This window comes from Centroberyx affinis, unplaced genomic scaffold (assembly GCF_046629955.1).
Source record: "Centroberyx affinis isolate AG114_WGS23_722 - 3 ecotype Tasmania unplaced genomic scaffold, CSIRO-AGI_Caff_v1 ptg001730l_1, whole genome shotgun sequence".
Taxonomy (NCBI): Eukaryota; Metazoa; Chordata; class Actinopteri; order Beryciformes; family Berycidae; genus Centroberyx; species Centroberyx affinis.
Genome location: NW_027280137.1, coordinates 55366 through 82226, shown reverse-complemented (window position 1 = coordinate 82226; position 26861 = coordinate 55366). Strand labels below are relative to the sequence as shown.

The following is a 26861-nucleotide window of genomic DNA, read 5'->3' as shown; positions in this document are numbered from 1 at the left end:
TACAGCCAGGCGCTGAATTCACTAATATTTCCTGACGATGAAACGCAAGAAAAACATGAAATAAGCCAGGAAGGTCTCAAAGAAGCTTCTGAAGTGCAGTTGGTTGTGATCGTGTTCGGATCTTGCCATTTTCTTCATTACTTCTTGACTTTTCCTTTCCAACTTTACTGTTTTATTTAAGAACTCAGTGGACCCTTGGCTCATTAAGTTGGTAACAAGGGCTCTGCAGTTTTATATTAAGTAAGTAAAAGTAAGTTAGGACAACTAGCTAACATTAGCTAAACTTGAAAGGGGATTGAAACAAATTATCCAACACGCACTAACACTACACACGAACCATGAGTCTAGACTAGTGTTATGCTTTGATTTTAAGATAAGTATGAGTTTATCTTTATGAAAGAAAGAGGGAATTTGCAAATTCCATTTATCCTTCATGTTTTTCTCAGAAGTGATGAAAACTTTTCTAGCACTTTCTATGACTACCATATCTATTGTGCATTATAAGGACACTCCTAATGCACTCATAATGTTTTATCACCATGTTTATAAGAACACATAATGCTTGTTGATGCATCATAACAGCACTCATTATGGATACAACTTACAATTAATTTTAAGTGCAAGTGCCTCATGAATTAGTAGATTACTTAATGGTCTCATACCTTATGGTTAAGAGATGTGATACAGCAACTTAAACTAGAGAAATGTAGGTTTAAACTCTGTGGTTCTTCTGACAAATTTAAGGAGATTTGGCAACCATTCTTGTGCTGTGCTAAAACTTTGCTAGAATTTTGATTTTGATATTATTTTCCTGTCTATCTGTCTCCAGGGGCATCTTTAACCAGGGATACCTGTGCTCCAAGTGTGGTCTAGGGGCCCATAAGGAATGCCTGGGCCGCTTTGGTTGCTGTGGGAAAACAGGTGACATGCTACTGCTTTACACACACACACACACACAATTTAGTCCTCAAAGCAGTGTCAGTCTTTGACCCATTCATGCTATTATAGTAAAAATCTACTCTGTTATTAATTTGTCACTAAACAAAAGCTCTGCACGAGAGATTTGATTGTATGAGCACAATTATGCTTCTATAGTAGTACGCACCTAGTGAAAGATTACACATAATGGCATGTAAAGCCTGATGTGTGAGTGTGTTTTGTGAGTAATCGTGGGTATAGATGCGTGACTGAGATAAGTTGCACTGTGATTTAAAAAAAAACCACACACAGCCACGGGTAGTGAACAAGAGGTATTGTAAGTGAAAATGGTGGAAATGAGAAAATTAAATGGTAGAAATGAGAGAATTGAGGTGGGGGCACCTCTTGAGCACCTTTGTTTCTTAATCGAGGCTAACATCCCTTTACTTTGTGTATCTTTATACAGACTCCTGAAGCTAAATAGCTTTTATAGTTTTATTGAGGGGTTTTAAGGAACTCCTGTCTTTCATTACGCCCTTGTTGTGTATCTGTCAGTCTGCTCCCTCTGCATGAAGACTGACAGTCCTGGAAACACATGGAGGGGGGGAAACTTCACAGACAGGTGGAACGACAGAGAAAAGAAGTCCTCCAGTCCTAGAAACCAGCTTAGCATGTCCTGTATGTGTGTGAGTGTGAGTGTGTGAGAGAGAGCGAGAGAGAGAGAGAGAGAGAGATGTGATATACAGTCAATTCTCACTTTTTTGTTTTTTCATTGGTGTTAAATGTGCATTGTTGTACCTGGTCACAATGTTTTCATAACCAAGCAAGCACGTGAGTTTTACTGTTACAATGTGTGTGCATAATTTGTGTGCATGCATTTGCGTGTGTGTGTGTGTGTGTTTGTATTCCCTGTGGCAAGCTGCCAGCTCCTGTTGGACTTGGCATCCGTCACGGCGCTATCGGGTCGCGGAGGCAATAACGCCGCTGCCAGCTCCACCTGGGCACAATGTGTCCCCGAGTAGATTTGGGCGACACCACCGGGGGGTAGAGCACAGAACTGTGAAGACTGGGATGTCGGTTCAAATTCCCCCTCTCATTACTCCACACAGTATCCATCGTCTGCTGGAGCAGGGATATGTGCAAGGGTGGAAAGTGTTGCAAAGTAGTAGAAGTACTGTTACTTTGTTCAAAATTTTACTGAAGTAAAGGCAGAAATGCTAGTGTAAAAATGGAACTGAGGAAAAGCAAAATGTAGCGCATTTAAAATGTAAGAGGAAAAGTTACTGGCTTACATTACAAAAAAAACAAGCATTGCTACATATTATCTTTCTCCATGCAACGCAGAAAGGACAAAAGGATAAAGACTTCAATACGTGATATAGAACATGGTGAGCGTTAAAGAAATAAGACTCTTAAATGTTTGTGTTGCTTCTAGCTAACCAGCTAGCTAACGAGGCTAGGTTACTAGCTAGCCAACAACCAGGCTAACACAAACCAATAACACTGTAGGCCTAGCTGGATGTATGGCTTTTTGGCTAATGTTAACTAAACTACTATTATGGATATGTTTGAGTATTTAATGTTACAGTTAGTTAACTTAACATAACTTTACTTGATTCAGATGTAAGTTACAGTACAATTAATTTCTGCTAGGAGAGCCTGCAAAAATGGATGTGATTTAAAATGTAACGAAATAAAATACTTCAAAGTCAAAAACATACATAAGTAAAAGTAAAATTATTGACTTCAAGAGTACTCAAAAGGTACAAGTATACAAAAAAATAAACAAAAAGTTCCTCTGTTACAGTAATGAGAGTAATTTTAATTTGTTACTTCCACCTTTGGTTATGTGGCACTACCAGCATAGGGAATGTTTTTTTTTATCAAATCAATGCCTTTTACTGTTCATATTCTTGGTTGCAGCACTTTGCTTTGTTTTGGTGTGCTGATGTGCATTTGTCCCCAGCACACTGAATATTGCTCGCGCTTTGCTTTGCTTATGAACTCTAACACTCGGAAAGACACAGCGGTGGCTGCGTGAACGGATTCTGTCAATATAGCAGCGGGGTCGAACTACTTGAGCAAAAACACAATCACACCTTCACAGCGGAGGGTGAACGATGAGCTGAAACTTGAAATAACAACACACTGCTTGTTACTCTACCTCTTGTACTTTGTGTGTGTGTGTGTGTGCGCGTGTGTGTGTGTGTGTGTGTGGCAGAGATAAGCCATTGTTTGCGTGCGCTTGTGTTATCAGCTTACTCTGCGTAGGTTTGTGTAGCAGGTCAAAGTTCACTCGAAGAGCAGGCCTGCTGAGAGAGAGAGAGAGGTGTGTGTGTGTGTGTGTGTATCTGCTGCTATGTACATATAAATGTGTCTTTGTGCAAGTGCTCAGACTGTGTGTGTGTGTGTGTGTGTGTGTGCGAGCAGGTATGCGTGTGTGTTTACGCAAGCGCTCTGTTTGCACAGGTATGTGTGCGTGAGTGTGTGCGTGCATAGGTCTGTGTAGGTGTGTGTGTGTGTGTGTGTCTAGGGGGTGTAACTCGTCCCTCAGGGAGCCAATGAAAGAAACTGGTGGAGCAAAACCCACAGGTCTGCCCCCCCCCCCCCCCACCACCACCACCCACCCCCCCCGCCTCGTTACCTCCTCTATCCTGGCTGTCAGGTAGTGGCAGCGCAGCAAAACAAAAGCGCACTACAGTCAGACTCGAGCGTCCGCCTTCTCCTTCCACTAATGAGGGAGTGTTGCCGCTGTTTACCGACGAGTGTGTGCGAGTGTGTGTGTGCACCCGCTAACCCGTCGCTCACCATGCCTGTTCTCAAACTTCTTTCAGATCCCGGCTCCGTCAGAACTCAGGTGAGCTGCTCTCTCTCTCTCTCTCTCTCTCTCTCTCTCTCTCTGTCTGTCTGTGTGTCTGTGTGTGTGTGTGTGTGTCCATGTTGATGTGTGTACAATCTGTTTGCATCTGTTGTTCGCCTCTTCTCCAAAGCTTTGCTGCACTTTGAAGACGGTTCCCTCCTGCAGCTATTTGCCAAGTACACTCCAATTGACTTTGCTCGCTGCAGCCTACCTGACATCAGTAGAAACTTGGGATGTTTTTTTTTTGCAGATTTACCCAAGGTTGTTTCCACCGACCGCTCCGCCAAAACTGCAGCGTGCTCCACTGCTATGTCCCTAACAAGTGTCCCAAAGCAGGCAATTAGACTAGAGTTAGGACAATATACTGTAGCGGTTTGCCGTTACCTGGGGCTGATACTGGCCTTTTATTAAAGCTGCACTAGGCAAGATTTTTATCTAAGTCTAAGTGGAAGAGCGTTCCATCCCCTCTAATTTAGACGCTGTACATTCCCAAATCAATTTCTAGTGTTGGTGTGGCCACTGGCTAGAAATTTTCTTGAAGGAACAAATCAAAACTTAAGAGTGAAATACTGTCTTCCAAACAGCAGCGAGTGAGTGCTCAGTCTAGAGAATGCTAGACTCACCAAACATTATGTAACATTTATGAGAGAGAATCCACACAAGTATGCACGAATATGTTGAATTATCACTATTATTATTAGTAGTAGTAGTAGTGGTAGCTGTAGTAGTAGTAATAGTAGAAGTAGTAGTAGTAGTAGTATCTTGGGTTTCAGTGGAGAGTTTTAGTGTCCCTATTGTCTGCAATGAGCTTTTCCAAGAAAAAAAATGAAATGAAATGAAAATGGTCAATTTAAAAATATATTAAAAATCAGCACAAAATGTCCAATATAGGCAGCTTCAATCCAAAAATATCGGTATTGGCCTTCAGAAACCATATCGGTCCAACCCTAAGTGACACATTGCCTTCTGCAACTCCAATCTTTTTGTTGCAGCAGGGTATAGTTTGCCTGGGGGAGGGGGGGCGGTCAGTGCATGCGATATGGGGTTTTAATATGTTGTGTAGTCTCGTCCATGCCAGGTTCACCGCATGCGGCCTGTATGGGCGAGATAGCGGGCTGGGTTAAAATATTCATTCTGTGTGTGCAGCAGCAGGCAGGCCTATTCGCAGCATTAGCCTCTCTGTCCAGACACATTTGCCTCACTGCAATATAAGAGTCTAGCCAATCATTTATTTAGTATGTCATAAGCTAGTAGAAGGGGATGGCGGGTGCACTGACTGTAGATGTAATAGTATAATGTAAGTATGTTTAGGCTGCCCACTTTCACCTTGGGTGGGATGTGTGAGTGTAAGTGATGGAGAAAATGGGGAAGGCAGCGAGATGTGATGTTTTAGGAACACTTTTAACCTCATGAACTGGCTGATCGGATGAGTCAAACGGGCTGTAGTCAGGTCAAGTTGTAAAAAAATCCTTGTTCCGTGTATGAGCATGTTTATGTCTGCTTGTGACTGGGCATGGCTCTGCTTGTGTCAGTGTGATTAACTATTGAATTTCTCTCTGTGGCGGCTTTTGTGACTCTTCGCAGGGCAAAACGTTGAGTCGCACAGATCGAGATCCAGGTAAGAAACTCAGAGCAATAGACATCTCCTCCTCTACGATCTGTTTTCTTTCATCGGCTATGTTTACGTGCACGGACATTGACATTACCTGCTTTTGGGAAACTCTGAGAATCCGATAAGATGCCTTGCTTACTCCCATATGAAAGGACCACACCCACTTTTTGGGAAATCGGTTCATTGGTCAACTTACCTTTTACATGTTACGATAGGAGTACCACCAAAGTTACTTTTTGTGTCTCTGGTAGATATCTCTATCCTGTGCACATGCTAATTCGTTAGCATACAAGACGTTACGTGTCCGTAAGGAGCTAACATCGTCTAACCCAGTGGTTCTCAACGTGGGGTCCGGGGACCACTAGGGGTCCTTGAGGGGGTTCCGGGGGGTTCCAGGGAGTTTAAACCTCACCATTATTTCATTTACAAGAAGTTAACACAATTAGAGAATGTAGAGGAATGACTATTTTGATCATAGTTTCACTGTTATCTCGGGCCAATTTCCCAAAAAGTAGTCCTTTAAGATGGTTACTGTGGCATGGAAACATCTTAACCCCTTTCACTTTTGGTTTTCAGCATCTGCACAAACTCACACCCGCGCAGCATTATGGGTACATTTTGATTTCCGCCCAGAAAAGTCATATAATTGCCTGTAGCAGGTTGTTTGTTACGAGCGTCGAGAGGCTTGCATAGACTGCTGTTGGGATCATTTCTATCCCCTGTATCAGAGGTAACTTACTGCTCAGTCAAAGAGGGAGGTGTAGCTGGCGGGTGTTAACTGGTTTATTCATGGCAACAGGGAGACTCAATCACAGGGTATCAAAGACTCGTGTTAACAGCTTAACCTGAATAAGACCTGATTGAAACCAGAGTATGGACAATAGCCTGGCTGTTCAGTGCATGTAAACGTAGCCTCTCTGCCTCTCAATCTGCCTCCCAAAGAATACAAGTCAATAACATACAGCATCCTTCCAAATTGTGAGTGTGCGCGTGTGCATACAGTATACCGTGGGCCTTTAATCTCTCATAAACTTGGCCGCAACGCTCTCCTTTTTCCATCCCTCCATTCGTTACGCTGCAGAAAATCATTTCTGACTGAAGACGCATTAAAATCAATAGGCCCTTGATTGCCCCGACCCTTGGCGTTTCATAATTTTCCCATGCCGGTCTCGTTTTGTCTTTTTTTTTTTTTTTCCCTCAAAGGTGCGCTAACACGTGGCTCGTCCTTGTGTGGATAGGAATGCATTTCATGCCCCCGAGACTCAATTCTCCATGGCTGTGTGTCTTTAGAAGTCCTATGCAGGCAAGCTAGCACACGCTCTTCTGCCAGCCTCAGTGCCAAAGCGGTAACCAGACTCTGAGAGAGGAGTACGGCAGATATAGATATATAGGCTTTCAATACAGCGTTGTTTACTTGCTGCTATTTCTGCCCTTAGCTTTACCCCCTTTCTACTTCTTCTCCTTTCATTTTCTTTTTCTCTGTTTTTTTTTTGTTTTTTTTATTATTTTTGATTTTATTTTATTTGGTGCACCACTCAATTCAGAGTTGGAAGCTACATTTTATTGCATTTTATACACTATCCTGTGCATATGAGATATGAAGTTGAAACTTGTTTGGTGTCCTGGGTGGGGGGTTAGAGTATGGGGTGTCATTGGTGCGACATTTCAGTGATGGAATCAAGTTTAGTTATGTTTAAAAATCCAACATTAGCCAAACTCACTCCATCAAGCCAGAAAACCCCTGAGCATACTGTACCTTCATATAGTCTCCATATAGTGTCCATTGCTATTGATTGGCATTCATTGAAGGAGAGGTATGCAGTATGTGCACTATGAGCTCAACTGAAGCCAAGGAACAGAAGAGAAATGGTGAGAGCTAGATAATATGCATTTATGCTCTGTCTCTAAAGACAAAACCATGGCCAAACATGCTTTATAGGAAAAAAACAACATGATTCTTTCAATAATTCTTTATTGTGCAGGTGATGGTGTAGAGTTTTTCTCAAATCTCAGTCATGGAAAAGGTGTTTATGATTCTGATGAAACCATTCTGACAGTCTATTGGTGCATCCAGGAGGCCAGCTGATGGTGTGCAGCAGTAAACAATGTCCAAACTGAAACGCACTGCTGTTTATCTCTTATCTAAGAGCTAGATAACAGGCCGTGCACCAGAGTGCACTGTTGCTCAGTTGAAATATGATAATGAATAATCAGTCCAAATGATTGCCAAGGGCAGTACACTGGCAACGAGGGGTATGTGTGTGTGTGTGTATGTGTATGTGTGTGTATACATGAATACCTCTAATTACCAACTATAATGGGGCCATGAATAGTTTAGTAGAGCAAAGACACATCTTTTGAATGGTAAACATGCCCTTTAGACCCGAGTTCACACACATGCACACGTACACACACATGCACACAGGCATTTGTGCCTGAAGAAATCGAGCCACTGGCTTTGCTTCTCATATTACTGAAGCAGAATCACACAACCATGCAGCAAAGTGTCACAATTCACCTTACTATGTGGATTCAGACACCCTGAATAGAGGCTGTGCAGTTGATGACATGGGTGTAGATTGTTGTGGTGTGGTTCAGTAATGTTTTAAGTAAAAGTGAATAGTGTGATAAGGTAGATTTTTTCCAAATGTAGGTTACTGTGACTCAGTAAACTGTCTTGTCTTTAGCCCTAGTCTCTACTCCAAAACACTGAGTTGTAGCTTGAGAAGAGTCAGCTCAGTTAACCAGTTTGTTCAACTGTTAGCTAGCTAACTAGCCAGCAGACACATTTAGCAAAGCAACCAACATTAATGTTAACATGCAACTATTTAGAAACCACTAGCTTCTATACACCACCTAGTGTGCAAATGTGTTTACAACAAGACAGTGGTGCTGACCAGATAGCCTACTATAAGATAAGATAAGATAAGACATAAACACGCATAAACACGTAATAACTCAATATGGCTGATGTAGCCTGGTTTATTTTTGCAACTATTTCAGATGAACAATTGTGTATTCATCCACTGTGCAGTGATTTTTAGCTGTACACAGTTTCCCATCACCCCACCACCTTCTCTTCCTACGCAAAGTAGTCCCTGCTAGTTCGAAAGAGTTTATTGTTGTATCATATTTTGTGTAAATCTCCTATGCAAAAGTGCTAGTCTTGGCCACATATCATTTAAGACCTTGCTTATCTTGCTTTAGAGCTGTTATAAATTTGTATTTTCTCACTTTTGAGATAATGCTAGTTTCCTACCACTCAACATAGCGTAGCCTATGCTAACATTAGCAAGTACAAACCTGAACAGTGAAGTACACAAACACACACACACACATATAGGCTATGCATTGAAACACACGAGCACTAACCCTCTCCTCCTTGTAGGTCTGCCCAAGATGCTGGTGATCAGGAACTACTTTGGCGTGCCGAGCCCCACCTCCGGCCCGCCGCTCACCGTCCAGACCGGCGACATCATCGAACTGATCTGCGCTGACATCCACAGCCCTTGGTGGCAGGTCAGACTTCACACCGTATACACTTTCCTCTCCTCGTATCTATCCATGACTTATCCCAAGATCCATATGTCTCCCTTTCATCTCCTCTACCATCAGTCCATCTACTGTATCTCTCCCTTACTTGAAACATCTGCTCTCTGCTCTCTTCACTGCTCAAGAAAAAAACAAACCTCAAAGCAAGTTATGAAAATGGTCAAATTTAAAGATATTGAATATCAACACAAAATATGAGCTGTCAGCAACTTCAATCCAAAAAATAAGCCAGTTCACGCCATTTGTTTTTCTTTCTGTCTCCATATTAATTGCGTCCCGTTGAGCAATCCACAAACTTCTGGCTAACGCACGGCTCGGTTCATTTGGACAACTGTCGGTAACAAGCAGCGGCACGCTCGAATGAGATAGCCTTAGCAACATGTACAAAACATCCACCCAGTCAGGGACATGATATAATATAACACAATATCACTCCCACGCACCAGGACTGTTGCTTTGTTTGTTGCATGCATGCAATTACAGTTAATTCAGTGATGAGACTACATCCATGGAGGACAGATAAGCTCTTTTCTGCAAATTTGACCGCATTGTTGTATGGTAGACATGTAGGTGTGTGTGTGTTTCTGTGTGTAGTGTGACTGTGTGAGAGAGGCTGAATAAAAATCATAACAATAATAATAATAATTATGTAACACTTGAAGCATATTGTGAGGCCTCATAGGAACATTATCATCATATTTATGCACAATCATAATCAGACATTTACCTGAATTGGAATGCATTATGACATGGATTACAGTGTGTGTGTTATAGCATATTATAGAATACTATGAGTATGATGATTATAATGATAGTGCATAATAGTATGCTTGTGAGGCCTTATAATAAGTTACAAAGTGCTATGAGGAAAACCAAAAAACCAATACTTAAAGACAAAATAGATAATATAAAGAATAGGTGTATTTATTTCGCTTCACCCCATGCAAAATTCCACTTTACCCGAGGCAGCTGCACCCCCGCAGTCCCACTCACCAACAGTGGACGGAGTCAGCAAACACTCGATATCCATCACCTTGGTAGCCAGCAGACCATAATTCCTATTCTGGGGGTGCCAGACAAATAGAATCGATCACTGTAATTTCATTTCACCCGTTGGCAACCATCTGTTTACTCCGTCAATGTTGCCGGCTTAATCATTATCACGCTCTTATCAGGGATGTAACGTATAGCAGGGCTTTACCACAAGGGCTGGGGGAATGTCGTTAGGTTAAGTGTGTGACAGGTGCCTTATGATGGCCATAACACACGACATGCAAAATTGTGCCTCTAACTGAAGAATATGATAGTGGTAATTTAATTTCAATAGCAACAGCAAACTTAGCCTGAATATAGAGGCGAGCACGGCCTGTATGCCACAGGTTGATGGAGTTGACTTCAGACGTCCTATATGAAAATTACCATGCAACTTCTGACTTTGTTTACATTTTGATTTATTTGATTGGATACCTTTATTCACTCTCAAATTGAGCAAGTTATTGATTGACACATACCTAAAGTGTGATGCAAGAGTTTTACATGGATATTGAAGCTTTCAAAGGTTTGCAATTGTAAAGAGTGCCAAGTCAAACTCCTCAAGAATCTGCTTGTGTATACGTAAAAATTTATACAGCTAACTCAATTCTGCATTGGCTCTATACAGATGCATATGCACAAGAAAGACTCTTATTCCCAATAAGATGAAAATGTTGCGAGCCATCCTTTTTCAGCAGTGGAATCCATGATTGAATTATTGCCCCATATAAGTCAGACAGATATCTTGTCACTACACAGCACAATGACACAGCGACAAGTCTCGGCACCCGAGTCAGTCAGAAGGAGATTACCGCGCCACGCTCCTCTTCAAAGCAAAACTGCACTGGAGAAAACACTTATTTGTCTGGCCAGACTTTCTCCGGGGTTGCTAAATCAAGGCATCGAGCTTTCGGAGTCATCGCCATGGGAGGAATAAGGAACCGCATCCTCTCTCGCTCTCTTCCCGCCAGCCATTATTTCAACAATAGTTAACTAGGGCTGTAAATTTGCACTGCTCTGTGTTGCGAGCTAATTGTTCCTGAATTATGGAGACGGAGTCAGCCAGATGTACATAACGCAATTATCTCTCTGTGGTTTCAGGGCAAAATCCTGTCGACGAAAGAGGTTGGCTTCTTTCCAAGTGACGCTGTGAAGCCGTGCCCGTGTGTAAGCAGCCTTTCCTTCGCCTTCTTCTCCACATCAAGGCCTGTTGTAGCGGCTCACATTCGGTTACGCTACATGTGTTTACTGGTGGTGCGATGGCATGGGGATGGTTAGGGTTTTTTTTGTTGAGGGGAGGGTAAGCAGATTTACCTGGTATAAAAAGAAACAGCCAATGGGTTTTTATGGTGCAAGCACAAGGAACTTGGCTCGCTATAACAGATAAAAATGGTTTACTGTCTAATTCTCTTTATCAATACGAAGCAAAGAAAAAACCCATATCTTAAAAGGAACAAGAAGCATTTCCAATATTGCAAACTGAAACGGAAAGCTGGAAGCGAAAACAATTGGTTTGTATCTTCTTCGCTGGCTGAAATGTGAATCAATAGCCTGTTTTTATCAATGTCCTCCCTGTTTTAAATCCCCTCCCTGCCACTGGACTGTTGTGTTGGATTTGGCAAAATGAAATTCAGACACTATCCAGCTGCTCCAAGTATATGAGTCCTCCAGTAGATAATAAACAGCTATCGCTGTTTCTTTACACTGTTGTAAAGATAAGAAGAACATTAGGCTGCTTTATTGGGGTTATTAGAAAACCACCTGTTCTAGACGAAGACCAAAACATCAGCTCGAAAAACAGGAAAATGTGGGATCGACACCAAGCACAACAGTTTGCCACAGTGGGAAAAGGAATGTTTTGCCACAGAGAGAGGGAATGATTAAGTCAAATTGAGGTTGGATGAGTGATGGCTTCATGAGAATAACAAACGAGAAAAATGCCCACTTTTTCTCTTTTTTGCTCCAGGTCCCGAAGCCTGTCGATTACTCTTCCCAACCCTGGTAAGTTCTCACCCGCAGAGCCTTCTCAGTCTGAATGTATTTTAACTTACAAAAATCTGCAAAAATGCATCAAATTCAGGTGTAAACGCACCCAAGATGAATTAAAGATCCAATCATCCAAACCAGGTCCAGAGATGGTCAGACACACATTTGGTCACATTAACAACAAAGTGTAAAGAGTCTCCAATCCACACATAACAACTATGTAAATGCAAATAAACTTTTGCGTGCAGATCCAACCAGAAAATACCCGAATCAAACAGGAGGCAGGCAGCTCAGATAGTAACATCCTTGTCAAAAATGAATTGTCAGGATAACAGGTGGATGGGGAGCGAGAGAGACGAGAGGTCACCTGTCAGTTTTAAAGGATGGAATTATTACCAGAGGAAGTGATGTGTGTGACAATCTGCGTTTTGGCAGGGCAAAGAGAAATCAGATTATTAATGCAAGAGTAGTACTTTGCCCTTTCTCAGCAACTTTGACAAACACTGTAAGCAAAGGCATGAGGATGGCCAATAACTTATGTAACATTCCATAATGGGGTTTAGGTGTTCATTCCTTTTAAACGGAGCGTCTATCGTTCTGGAATGAAGCTCTCTGATTGGTCCTCTTGTCTGTGGTGTTGCTGTGCGGCAGGTTTGCAGGGCCCATGGAGAGACTCCAAGCGGAGGCCGAACTCGTCAACAGGGTCAACAGCACCTACCTGGTACGCCACCGCAGCCGAGAATTCACAGAGTACGCCATCAGCATAAAGTAAGTCAGCCGTTTTTGGTGTGATTCATTTCTATACCCTGACATTTGACATGGTAAATTAAAGGTCCCACAGGTCTCAGGTAGGGTTAGACTGATGTATCAGTTTGACGATATATCGGTTTGATGATATATCGATTTGATGATATATCGATTTGACAATATATCGGTTTGACGATATATTGATTCAACGATATATCGGTCTTACAATATATTAGTTTGACAATATATCAGTTTGATGATATATAGGTTTGACAATATACCGGTTTGAAGATATATTGGTCTTATAATATATCAGTTTGACAATATATCAGTTTGATGATATATAGGTTTGATGATATACCAGTTTGACAATATATCGGTTTGATGATATATAGGTTTGATGATATACCAGTTTGACAATATATCAGTTTGATGATATACCAGTTTGACAATATATCGGTTTGATGATATATAGGTTTGATGATATACCAGTTTGATGATATACTGGTTTGATTTGCCTTTGAATATGTGGGTTGGAGAGTTTTAGTATCCCATGATGGTCTAAATGCTGTTTCAGAGCCTTTTCCACTCTGACAATAACAACATTATGGGGTAAAACTTTTTTGGCATGGTTACATTTAAAGATATTGACTATCGGCACAAAATATCAGCTATCGGCATCTGCATTACTCATAAAACTATTCTGGTCTATTTGAAATGTTTATGCATTACAATTACATGACAAATTTCCATCAAATTGGATTAAATGATTCCAGTAATTCAAGTGTTATCATTAATGACACTGACTCAAATAGAACTAAAATAAATCAAATGAATATATTTAAATGTATGCAGTTTGTGCTCATAATGCCAGTGCATTTTGAATGCGTTAATTTTATTTGCATCTAAATGACTAATTTCCCTCAAACTGAAATAATCAAACTATACGTTATCTGGTTAAATAGACACAGTAACAGTCACACACTTCAAACTACTTTAGTTCATTTTATCTGTTTCAGTCTAGCTGATATGAAACCTAACAAATGTGTGTTGGTTTATTTTACTTCTTTTCTAATATTATGTTGAAACTGTGTTTATTTGGATAAAATCAACAGAAAAACTCTTTTATTCATTTTGACGAATGTCAATGTTGATGTTTTTTTTTTAGTCTGCAGAGATATGGCCCCATCATTCTCATTTTTGCATATAAATTAAAAACCAGTGGTGACAACAAAAATAAACAAACATGTTGGATTGAAATATTCTTTGAGCGAGAGTTAAGGGCGAAGTTTCAGCTACTGACAATCAGTTCTTTTCATTATTCTTTTCTTTTATATGACAGTTTCTCTCTCCTCTGCGGCATGCTACGTGTGATTGTGTGATTCATTAGACGCCTCAGCCAAACCACATATTGACCAGACTTAACTCCCCGCTATACCGCACTATTTGACGGAGAGCTTTATATTTACTTGGAAGGACGATCCGGTCTTCCTCCCCAGGCTGAGGCTGTGGTTAGCGGCTAATTGTCACGATGCGTCTGAAACCCACCAAAACAAAACTCTCCGCTTTGTCCTCTCTTGAGTTCAAGTGACAACCGACAAGATCCTGACTGTCTGTGTAGATCATAGGAGAACAATTACAATTTGGAGAATACATGGGTGTAATGAGAAAACATTCCAATTTAAAAATCCTGTAAAGGTAACTTGATCTGAGTGTTTTTTTCTTGTGTAGTGAGCAGAACAGTGATATATTTTACATGGCACATCTACAGAAAGCCATACTGATACACTCATACATACTCATACATCCAGTAGTATTCAACAGGGGTCAGTCAATATGGGTTTTTGAAGGACTGGGTATTTTTACACTGAAGCCGATTGTCAAAATTTTGTGCTGATGTTCAATATCTTTAAAATTGCCAATTTTCATGCCAAAAAATTGCCAGGATTCAGTGTTTTCCTCTGAAACAGCATCAAGGGACACTAAAACTCTCCACTGAAACCCAGACTAATGAAATTGTTTTAGGTAGGTTAGCAGCTCCTTAAGGCGGGTGTGTGTGTGTGTGTGTGTGGGGGTGTTACTCACACTGATCATAAGTCACCCTGAGGACTTGAATGTGGCGCGAAACATTTCAAAGCTTTTGCATTTCAATACAACGGGCCACCAAATTTTGCGACATGATTTATCAATTTTAGAAACTCAACTCTTCTACTTTTCCAGCAAAATAGAGTTGAGTGTATTAGATCTGTACAACCACTTTACCTTTGACCATTCACAATTATTGCTTCATAATTGGTATCGTTTGCTTGTCAAGCTGTTCAAAGTACATTTTACGCACATACGGTATCTTGTGGTAATCATACCAGTGACCCCGCCACTGTCTGCACCTTACCTGTGTGCTGCAGATAAATGGTGTCACTGTGAGTGCAGGCGCTTTTGGAAGAGACCGGTGATATTGCAGAGTTTCTGGGCTGGAACGCTCCTCTCCGCAGGGATCCGGCCCGGCTTCTCCGCGAGCAACGGAAACATTCCTTTAAACTTAATTTAACTTTTTCAGCCTCCCTGTGTTTTTTTTTTTTTTTTTTCTGCCAAAAAAAAAAAGGGCCCCTTTCAATGCCTTCAAGTTCCTTCAGCGCTGAGGTCTTAATTGCTTGTGTGCACACAGACGCAGCGCTGTGAACAGACCAGAGACGGACTGTGAGGCTGTTCAAGGTTATTAAAAGCTCGCCATGAAAGAGAGAGAAGCAGGGGAGAGAGAGAGAGAGAGAGAGAGGGTGAAGCCTACGTAGCTGTGGGAGCGACATTTAAAAAAAGTATTACAGACAAATGGAAATGCCCTCTCCTTCATTCGCTTTTCTTCACAGCAGAGCTAGGAGAGGATTTTTGATGAGTGTGGCCAAATAGCCAAGAGACCCCAAGCCTGTATGAATTAAGCTGAGGCATTTTTAATGTACTGTCGGCCCCATAACTGGCTGCTTCCCAGAATGATGTGGCCACAGAGTATCTGTAGTTCCTGGAAAAATATGAAAATCATCTAAATTTAAGGTCTTGAAACTAGGGATGGGAAGATATTCTTATCTCACGATAAGATTCGATCCGCGATATGGGGTTCACGATTCAATACAACCACGATACGATGTAATAAATAAAGGTTCAGTGACAACAAAGTCTGACTGTGCAGAATTATGTTTATTTGTGAGACACTAAGAATGGCTCTAACAATGGCATTGGCTCGCTAGAATGTAAACAACAATTTAAAAAGGTCATTACAAAGTGCAAATAATATAATTTGGATGGAGAGCTTGTGAAACTGTGATGGTCAAGAGTCTCATTTGTGATTACTACAGCAGAATAAAACGGAGCTAATATCACGATTCATTTTTCTGCCATATGTTGAATTTTGATATATCGTCCCATCCCTACTTGAAACATATTAAAATGTCTTCAATACAGTCACCATACATTGACAAGTTTCTTCTTCATTAAAAATAATCAATGCTGTCATTTTATGTAAGACTCATTTAATTGAATTCAATCAAATAGTGGCATTGACAGGTTGTTTCCATTCATTTATAATTACTGTGGTGTGTGCAGGGCTGTAAAGCAGAACAGTATTAAAACCTCTCATCTTCTTCACTAAAACACAATTGCACCTGTGTCCTTAAACATTTAATTTATGCCCTTTTTCTTCTACTGCCCTGTATTCATGTGAGAACTTTAATAAGGCATGTTCAGCCAGAAATAGGTTGGCAATGAGAGTTAAGTTAGAAAAGTCTTAAAGTCTTGAAATTGGCTTTTTGAAACCTGCAGAATGTGTGAGATCAAGGCAGGACAGGACATCTAAGAATCGCTGATGTCATTTTCTCTCTGCCTTTGCGTTCGGTTGTTGTTACCCATAAAGCATCACTGTGATTGACAGACACCTTAGGTTTCTGCACACCATCAAAGCCTGCGCATCCCGCCCTCCTAACCGCAGTGTTTACCCTGTTAATACAAACACAAGGGGAAGGGGGGGCACACACACACACACACACATACTAAATTCACACACACACACACACACACACACACAGATTTTCTCCCGACCGCCCATCATTCGCATGTCAGAAACCTCTGGGCCCCCATGCATTACAGCGGCGGCCGTCGGGTCCCCGGGGGCCGCGGGGGGCCCGGGCGCCGATCGATGGCGGTGATCAGAAGGGGAAATTACACTCATAACTTATTCAATGGCCCACAGGTACAACAACGACGTGAAGCACATCAAGATCCTGACCAAGGACGGCTGCTTCCACATCGCCGAGAACAAGAAGTTCAGGAGCATATTAGTGAGTCTTTTCAGTTTGGGTGTGTGTGTGTGTGTTTTCTTTAATTCCACCACTGCAATTCATAAATAAATCAGCGCGTTCCCCTTAATGAAGTGTCAGAACCTGAATTTTATTTTAGCCGCGCGTCCAAAAATAGCCGTGATTAGAGATGTGTTTATACTCGCCTCGGGGGCCTCAGCGTTATAGATAAGTCCAGTGCATATTGGAAAGGTTCTCCCGTTCTGTTTATCCCGGGACGGTGTTTGCAGAAGCTCAGATCCGCTTGAATTTGATCAGAATAATCGGTGTGTGTCTGAACATTGTCACTTTGGTATGAAATGAATTTTAAATGAGGTGTTAGAGGTGTCAGAGCGCAAAATTTCTAGCAGATGCGTAGATATTAACTCAAATCTTTAGTCAGCTTTTATAACATATCCATGCAACTCACATTTTTGACATAGCAATATACCTTATATTAACATAGTAACATCTCTTAAAACTAAATTTGATGGCTTGATTCCAGCTACTTATAGTTTTTAAGGCATATACTGTAGATATTGGTCTATTTGTTTTGTCCATTTTACAACTACAGCATCTAGAAAGCAGTAGGTACCTGAAAGTGACATAGGATTTAAGATACAATTCTATTTTCAAGCAAACTCTTTTTTCATTGTTGCACATCTATGCAAATTATATAAAAGTTATACATGATAAAAACTACCATAAGAGATGAACACACCTTTATGAATATGTCATTTAGCTAGTTTTCAATATATTCCAAACCAGTTTTCAAGAGAAATGTGACGTACTGTAAATGCAAATGCGATTAATTGTATGTGTGTGTGTGTGTGTGTGTGTGTGTGTCCAGGAGCTGATAGAGTACTATAAGCACCACTCCCTGAGAGAAGGCTTCAGGAGTCTGGACACCACGCTGCAGTTTCCTTACCGGGAACAGGAGAACGCCGCCATGCACCGCCTCAACCGGCCCGGCGGAAACAGTGAGTAGCCCGGAGGAACCGCCAAGAAATGAACGACAAACCACTGAGAGTCGACACACGCTTCTGCCCTTTTCAGTTTGTCACTTTCCTTTCAACTTGAATATCGTTTTCAGGTTTCATTTTTTTGTTCTCGATTGAGCTTAGAAATTTGACTGGAAATGGGAGTGTTCAGATCCAAATTCAGTATGCCTTTCACTGTGACAATGGCAAGATGGTGTGTAGCAACTGATAATGATATAACTCATGGATAGTGTAATAACTTATCATAACGGAATAAAGAAAAGTCCCTCTAAATGGGTAGAAATCATAATACAACCTGCTAATGTAATAAAATTGCTGGATAATGTAATAACATATTCAGAAACATACTGAATATGATGGATAGATACTTGATATATTATCTTATTACATTAACAGAACAGTGTTTGGGTAACTCAGATTACTTTTTTTGTGGTAGCTAGCAACTTAAGGCGTTAGTTTTTCAATTCCTTTAATCTCTTATGAGTTACTTTTTAAAAAAAAAATGTAAAAAAAAATGTATGAATGCAAATTTGAAAAAAGTAGAAAAGGTAAAGTGAATCATTGGCATTGATCAAACAACCCCATCAACTGCCCACAGATATAATATAAGGCAGTGGTTCTCAAAGTGGGGTCCGGGGACCCCCAGGGGTCCTTAAGGGGGTTCCAGGGGGTCCCCAGCAAAAAGGGGAATAATTTATTTTTAGTATAATTCCATCCATAAGTAACACAATGACAGAATGTATGACTACTTTGGTCATGGGTTTCATATACTTTCTGTAATAAAACATCTAAAAGCAAAAATCTTATCAGATGGGGGACCCTGGGACAAAATCTTATCAAATGGGGGTCCGTGGTCTAATTTGTGTCAGTTTAGGGGTCCTTGACGTGAAAAAGTTCGAGAACCACTGATATAAGGAGCAGTAAAAAAATCTTCATACCCATCGCTGATTTTTCCATTGAAATGATTTGAGTTCCACGTGTGATATCAAAAATGCAGCCTCACCAACAGAACGCCTTTAAAGTCATACTTCAGCTGTCTGGTCACCTTGCCAAAAAAACAGCAGTTTACACTCCAGACTGCCATAAATTTGTCAGCAGCAGCACTCGGAAGAAGTTGGCGGAGAACTTTGTTGCCGTGGATGTTGCGGCGTGTCGTCTGGCAGGTTCCTGAGGGGTGAAGATCTGAGCTGCGTGACTGTTTTTTGTTGTTTTTTTCTCTTCCCTCCGAGTCGGAATGAGCTGTTTGTTCTCCTGTGAACGAACTTGGCAGTACCTCAAGACAAAGCAGCTGTCGTCGCCACGCGGCATCCAGCGTTTTTCGGAGGAGCGGAATTGCACTAAAATGCGGCGCATGACGGTCGCGATTATTTATGCATGCGACTGCTACTTCCCGTCCCGCGTAACCCTCGCTAACCCCCGGTGCCTCTCGGCGCTCAGGTGTTGCGTAAGCTCAAAGAGAACAAAACAGCCGGCGAGATGCTTAGCATTTCTTTTCATGCACACTGGGAATTTGATGGGTGTGGTTTTGTGTAACTTTTGGACGGGGAGATTTTAATGAGATGAATTTTGAGGTGAAGGTGAGGTGAAGCAACAGGTAAAACACTAATATAGACATGTGCCAAAAACTATACAATTTCACTCCTATTTCATAATATTCAGGATGTTTTAACAGCAAGTTAGGAGTTGGAAGTCAGTTGGATGGGCTGCAATATTGTAATTAGCGTGTATATTTTGTCTCAGTCTGATGAAGGGTGTTTTTGAAACAGGGCAAGGGCTGAAGAGTTTATTTTTGGAAAAGAGATGAAAGATGAAATCATATCCACACTTTGTTTTAGTGTTGTGAAAGGTCTGGCTGGAGCTGTTGTCAGGTGGGAATGTGGTGGAAAAACAATCAAAGAGAGGTTTAAAGACTCGCCGTTGACTGTCCCCCACCTCCAGAACCGAAGTGGAAATTGCTATTCCCCAACGAAACATCCAGGTTCACCACACGCCACGCTCGAATCTCACAAGCCGCGCCAGAAGAAAAAAAAAAAAAGGTATAAAACACAGTGTGCGAGCCAGGCAGCGGCACAAAGCAACATTGCCAATCAGTCGGTTAATGGAAAATTTATGACTCATCGCAATCAGTGGCAAAATGAGATTTCATTTGAACGCCGTATGCCACTGTGTGCAAAGGAAAAAGAAGAAAAAAAAAGAAAACGGCCCCGGTTTGCTGAAGATCACGTTCCAAGGGGGGGGAAATGCGAACAGATTGCACAGAGCTGTTTGGTTGTTTTAGAGGAGGCCTGTTGTTCCAACTCCTCTTCAAAGACATTGAGAGACCAAAACACAAGTCGAGACAGCTCCAATCCAAATTTGTTTTCTTCTTGTGTTGTCTTCTCTCTTCTAGGCATCCTCCTGGTGCCTAGAAGTCATCTCCCTCTTTTACTTTTAAATGACTCTTTTGTTTTGCTTTCCATCTTCCTCCAGCATGGCTGGAACATCGCTAATTAATGTTTGTTTTGTGGGGGGGGGGGGGGGTTTTTGGACAGTTTTGCCGAAGGCATATCTGTAGAGAAAACCTATTTTGACTGATAGTTCTTAACCTATACGCTTAACCGCAGCAGCGGCGCTACAGAAATACCACTCAATATCCATGTAATAAGCACAAAGTAATGTTTGCTGAATGGAAAGATAGCTAACTTCTCAGCAGGCAGCATATGTGAGAAAGCTGAAAAATACTCTGGGTTGCTGATTGGATTTTAACTCTCATCTTCACTCCCTTGACTGAAACTCTGTGTGGTATGTGTGTGTGTGTGTATGTGTGTACTGTAGGTATTAGTCTCCTTTATTATTCAGCCAGCCCACATTTTGTATTCTATTGTGGTCTGCAAATCAGATTTCACGAAAATGAAGCATGTAAAATGCAGCCGGTGTTTTGGCAGCTGTTTGAAGTGGAGGGCTATCCCTCTTCATATTTCTCCTACCTAGACGCCATTACGGGTTGCTGAGCTTTCTCTCAGTGCGCTGATTAGTATTCATTTTAAAAACCAATGGAGCTCTGCACTCCTTACAGCATATCAATAAACCAGGCCTGTTAACTTGCCAACAGTATTGTGGGGAACGGCGTCTTTTTTCATAATATTTGGGCATTTTACCTACCGGTGTGTGGATGGTTTGTTATTTTCTATCACAAGAATGTAGGCAGCTGTGTATTGATACAGAGACTGATGTGGCCATGTAGCCAGGGTTAGGGGTTCCATTCCCTAGAGCAAGGCACTAATACTGCCAGGGTTAGAGGTTCAATTATCTAGAGCAAGGCACTAACACTGACAGGGTTAGGGGTTCAATTCTCTAGAGTGAGGCACTAACACTGCCAGGGTTAGGGGTTCAATTCTCTAGAGTGAGGCACTAACACTGCCAGGGTTAGGGGTTCAATTCCCTAGAGCAAGGCACTAACATAGCCAGGGTTAGGGGTTCAACTCTCTAGAGCAAGGCACTAACACTTCAAGGGTTAGGGGTTCAATTCTCTAGAGCCATGTACTAACACTGCCAGGGTTAGGGGTTCAATTCTCTAGAGCCATGTACTAACACTGCCAGGGTTAGGGGTTCAATTCTCTAGAGCCATGTACTAACACTGCCAGGGTTAGGGGTTCAATTCTCTAGAGCCATGTGCTAACACTGCCAGGGTTAGGGGTTCCATTCCCTAGAGCAAGGCACTAACACTGCCAGGGTTAGGGGTTCAATTCTCTAGAGCAAGGCACTAACACTGCCAGGGTTAAGGGTTCAATTCTCTAGAGCAAGGCACTAACACTTCAAGGGTTAGGGGTTCAATTCCCTAGAGCAAGGTACTAACACTGCCAGGGTTAGGGGTTCAATTCTCTAGAGCAAGGCACTAACACAGCTAGGGATTAGGGGTTCAACTCCCTAGAACAAGGCACTAACACTGCCAGGGTTAGGGGTCCAATTCTCAAGAGCAAGGCACTAACACAATTAAGAGCTTAAAGGATAAGTTTGGCAATTTTGGATCTATATATAATTTGTCTCTTACATATCTGTAGTACTTGGACCCGCAGACAATATTGGCTCCAGTCAGGTGTGGGTTGAAGCAGCGAGCTCCGTTGCTAGACCTCTTGCTGCTAACAATGAATCCAAACAGAGTATGTCAAAATATCTATTGTGTACTACGTCTCCTCCGTACTCGTCCGTCCTCGTGCTTAAAAACCATGTGATAAGTGTTTTTGTTGTTGTGCGGGTGCCCACCTTGCTCGCTAGTGCTACTTTTGTCGTCCCTCATGATATAAGCACGCTCAAAATCGGCAGCAGTTATGGGCTTTCAAAGTTTGAAGTTTTGGCAAAGTCAGACAAAAGGTGCCCAAGATATCACATTTGAGTTAAAAAATGTTCACCTTTAATTATAGTGCCCCCTTTAGACCTGTCACTGTAATATGTAAGTATGGGAGTTGTGTAGCAAGTTACATGTCTCGCTTACAGTGTAGGAGTTTTCAAAGTTAGAATTTTTGACCTTAAATTATAGCACCCCCATCAGGCCAATCAGTGTCATTTTTGTAAATGCCAGATCACACTGCCAAAATGCGTTATCTCTCCAAGTTTCATCAAAATTTGACCAACAGGGTCTGGGTCTGAGATATCACATTTGAGTAAAACATTTTGACCTTTAATGAAAGCGCCCCCATTAGGCCGATCAGTGTAATATTTTAAATGCCAGAACACAATGCGAAGATGGACAATTTAACAAATCAGCAGGGCAAATTCATTAACAATTGAGCATCAATGGAAAAACTACTTACCAATGGACAGGACCACCGAGCAGAACTCTTCATTTATTTCTTACGCACTGTGTTCTTTATTCTTCTGAAAAAGCTTTAAGTTGCGATTTTTAAAAACATGCTTTTTTTGTTTTTCTCCTTTTGCTTCTCTCTCCTTCTTCCGCCCCCCCCATCCCTGCCCTCTCCCATCTCCCCCCCCCCCCCCCCCCCCCTTCCCTGCCTGGCCTGTCCTGCCATAGCCCCATTGCTCTGCGGCCTCTCTTTTGTAACTCCTGCCGGCTACAGCTTTGTACCTCCCTCCTCTGCTCCCTTCTGGTCAGGTACAGGTATCGCTTTTCTCTCTCTCTCTTCCTCACTCCCTCCCTCTCTCTCACTCTCTCTCAATCTCATTCTCTACGACTCTCTCTCTCTCTCTCTCTCTCTTTCTGCTGCTCTTCCTCTCATGTTTTAGGCTGCTTAGCATGCTGGCTGTGGCTCAGTGCGTTCACATCACCGCCCGCATCTCTGCCTGCACATCCTCCATCTAGCTCTCCATCGCACCATCTCACCTCTTCCATAGTCGTGTGGGCCATGTGTCATGTTGTGCGGAAGATACTGAGTGTTTCGTTTTAGGCGTGCATGCATGTGTTTTGTGTGTGTGTGTGTGCGCGCGTCTTGCATGTGTCTGTCTGTGAGAGAGAGAGAGAGAGGTGAGAAAGGAGTCGTGTTCCAGGTGTGTTTTTGAGGGTTTACGTGGTTGGATTTTGTGTGTGTGTGTGTGTGTGTGTGTGTGTCCGTCAGAGTAAAGGTGGAGGTGTCCAAAAACACAGTGCTCCTCTCTATTAGATATTCTATCCCCATGGTCAGGGTGTAGAGGTCTGACATCCCATTTCCAGCTGTCAGCTTAGCCCAGTCCGACCCACCAGTCAGTGTCTGGAGAGGAGAGGGAGCCGCCAGGGTGGGGAAACAGCAGCGGTAACTAGCTAACCTGCTCCATATCTGTCTCTCATAGCGCTATCTCCTCCTCGACAGGACTTCTACTCTCTCCCTTACACACACACACACACACACACTCCTGTCAGCACACTGCAGCCAGACTATCCCTAGCCCAGAGACAGAGGTGTCATTTTAAAGCTCTACTAAGGCTATGGACTACACAGCGAGACCTGCAGTAGCCACTGTGCCGCACTTCAAACCGCGCCACGAAAAATAAACATATTCGAGTGGATCTGAAGCCGGGGGAATAACATTTTCTTCCATTTTCTCAGTCGGGCCGATGTATAATTAATCAGGCACTAACTGTGAGTGTGGATTATGAATGAACTGCTTACAAATTAGCTGGTTTAGCGCCGCATGTTGCTCAAAACATCAATTCCAAAAAATTCAAAATTCATGGAGTTAAAGAAATGCACCACGTTTCTGGGAGACTGGCCTGTGATGAAAACATAGTCACCAAAATCATCCATGGGTCCCTGGTAGATCATTGGCTCTTGTGCTCCATACTAACACTTTAGCATTCACTATGACAGTAGGTTTTTACCAAATGCCTGTAGATTTATGCCAAATGCCTGTAGATTTATGCATTTTAAAAATGAAATATGATTAACTCAATATAGCTGAGGTAGCTAGGTTGCAGCCATCCATCTCCATCTGTGTGTGTGTGTGTATGTGTATGTGTGTGTGTGCACTCCTGCCTGAGATGTTGATGCTCTTCTGATTCTTGACCAGGGAGAACTAAATCCTCTCTCTCTCTCTCTCTCTCTCTCTCTCTCTCCCTCTCTCTCTCCCTCTCTCTCTCTCTGTCCAGTGTTTACTCCCAAAGTGATCGGCGTGGCGATAGCGCGGTACGACTTCAGCTCGCGGGACACCCGGGAGCTCTCGCTGCAGGAGGGCGACGTGGTCAAGATCTACACCAAGTCGGGAGCCAACGGCTGGTGGAGGGGCGAGGTCAACGGCAGGGTAAGTGGCCCCCCCTCCTACTGTCAATCAAACGTCAGCGTCCAATCGCTGAAGGGAGACGGGAATGTAAAAAAGTCAGTCGAGGATGCAAAACATACAACATGTTTGAGTGTAATAGCTATCCTCACGTGTGGAAAGCATTGTTTTTTTTTAGAAGAAATTTGGTTGAATTTTGTTTTTCCTCAGATGGGCTTGTTATGTCTAACAGGATTATCTGCAGATCCCTAAAAACTCTGAAATTGTCTTAAATTTTAAGCCTTAAAAAGCATTGAAACGTTTTAAAAATTCATTTTTTTTACTCTGTTATGCTGGTTTGTTTTTAATGAAATGATTTGAAATGAAATGAAACATTTTGTTGAACATTTGAACATTTCATTTCCTGTTGTTGTTCATTGCTCATTTATAATTTCAGAAGTTTAATCAGAAATAGGCTTGTTTTTCCAACTTTTGGTAGTGACATTGGTCATATATCCAATTCCAGGTGACATTAAAAAGCCTTGGCTTTCTGAAACCTACAGATACCCTGGTCTACAGGTATCCGGGAGGGACTGTTCAAATTTAGCCAGTTGTCATCGGAGCCCAACCTCAGTATACACCTGTCTTACATTTCTATTTCATCACTTGGAACAGTTCATTTGCTGCTTTGGCACGTCTTATATGCATAAATTTCCCCAGCCAATACCAAGGGTGCTATATAATCACGCTTGCTGCACTGAGAGGAATACTGATTCTTAGTGCGGGGAAAATATATGTACCGACTCCCACTCAGATGCACCGCTTTTCAGCTTGGTGTTTGACTGAGTGACGGCTTGAGCCTGTGTGTGTGTGTGTGTATGTGTGTGTGTGTGTGTGTGTAACTGCTGCAGCCTGGGGTAATGTGCCTGTACTGTAAGTGTGTTTCGCGAACAACTGTGGCAAATGGAGAGGCTCCTCTCTATTACTGAGCCTGTTGTGTGTGTTGACTCTGCTCTAGTGAACACTAAACACTGTCTGTGGAGTCGGTGGAGGGGCGTTAGTCTCTCTTCAGAGCCTAGAGCGCTAAATGCTGTTGGTACTACTGGCTGGAATAATGCCTGTCTTTATCTATTGACTGGGACTCTGCTAGGGTCAGAGATTACCAATATGTCTGACTGATATTGGCCTTTTATTAAAAATCTGATATCGGCCAGTCAGCATCGTCCAACCTCTAAGATGGATATAATGCAGTTTGATTGATTACGTATTTACTGTAGAATTGATCAATACTACAGTAGTTGTCTGTGGGAAGACCTTAACCTGAAGTGATTGAGACATTTTGATCAGATTTCACACAAGTATGCATCACTATGTTTTACTGTTTCAATAGAGTCTTTTTCTTGACTGGAAAAACTATTGCTGAGAACCTCCTTTTCTGGGGGGTTGTTGAAAGGCATTCTGGGAAATGTAGGAAATCACTAACTGAAGTAGAAGTACAAGACAGGTTGAGGGAAAGTAGGTACACCAAAAAAGTCAATTACAACACAGAACTCCTGGAATGAGCTGAACATCACAACTTGATGCTATCTTAACAGTCTTTCAAACCCTAAATAATTACCGATCCCCCCTCTCCCCCCACTCCAGGTCGGCTGGTTCCCGTCCACGTACGTCGAGGAAGGCGAGGAGTGAACGACCGAACGTCGGAGAAAAAAGAAAAAAAAAAGAACGATTACGAGGAAAGGAAGAACGGCAGCAGGAGGAGCGGAAAAAAACAAGCCGGTCAAGCGAGAGCTCGTGGACCCGCCCGACGGCTCGCTCACGATGTTCCTCTTTTTTGGGAGTGAAGCCCCCCCCCCCCGTTGCCTACTACTGTCCCAGAGGCCTTTTTTGAGGGGGGGGGAGGGGGAAGGGCTACGCTGCAGACGCAAAGATAAACCCGATCGTTTCGCCGACTCCGATCGACTCTGCCGCCGACTAGCAGCTTGCCTGTCAGCAGGGGACGAGCCCTCGCCAGAAACCCTCCCCTCCCCTCCGCTAACTTCACCCACCCACCCATCCATCCATCCATAATTCATCCATCCCCTCCCTTCCCCTCTCTTGCCCAAGCCAGCCGCGGCCCCCCACCTCCCTTCCCCAACTCCCAACCTCTTTCCGCTTGCCAAGTCGGGC

At 42.4% G+C, this 26861-nt stretch overlaps 1 protein-coding gene across 1 annotated transcript; it reads left to right on the top strand.

The window, feature by feature from the left end:
* Positions 1–829: 829 nt before the first annotated feature.
* Positions 830–26522, top strand: LOC139651927 (guanine nucleotide exchange factor VAV3-like; the record flags this gene model as incomplete). The annotated part of the gene is made up of 11 exons (XM_071528821.1): positions 830–921; positions 3753–3775; positions 5363–5396; positions 8779–8909; positions 11076–11141; positions 11941–11975; positions 12612–12728; positions 16945–17032; positions 17880–18009; positions 24586–24737; positions 26337–26522. Coding segments are annotated over 11 exons (913 nt in total), but the record flags the coding sequence as incomplete, so codon positions are not given.
* Between the last annotated feature and the right edge of the window lie 339 nt (positions 26523–26861).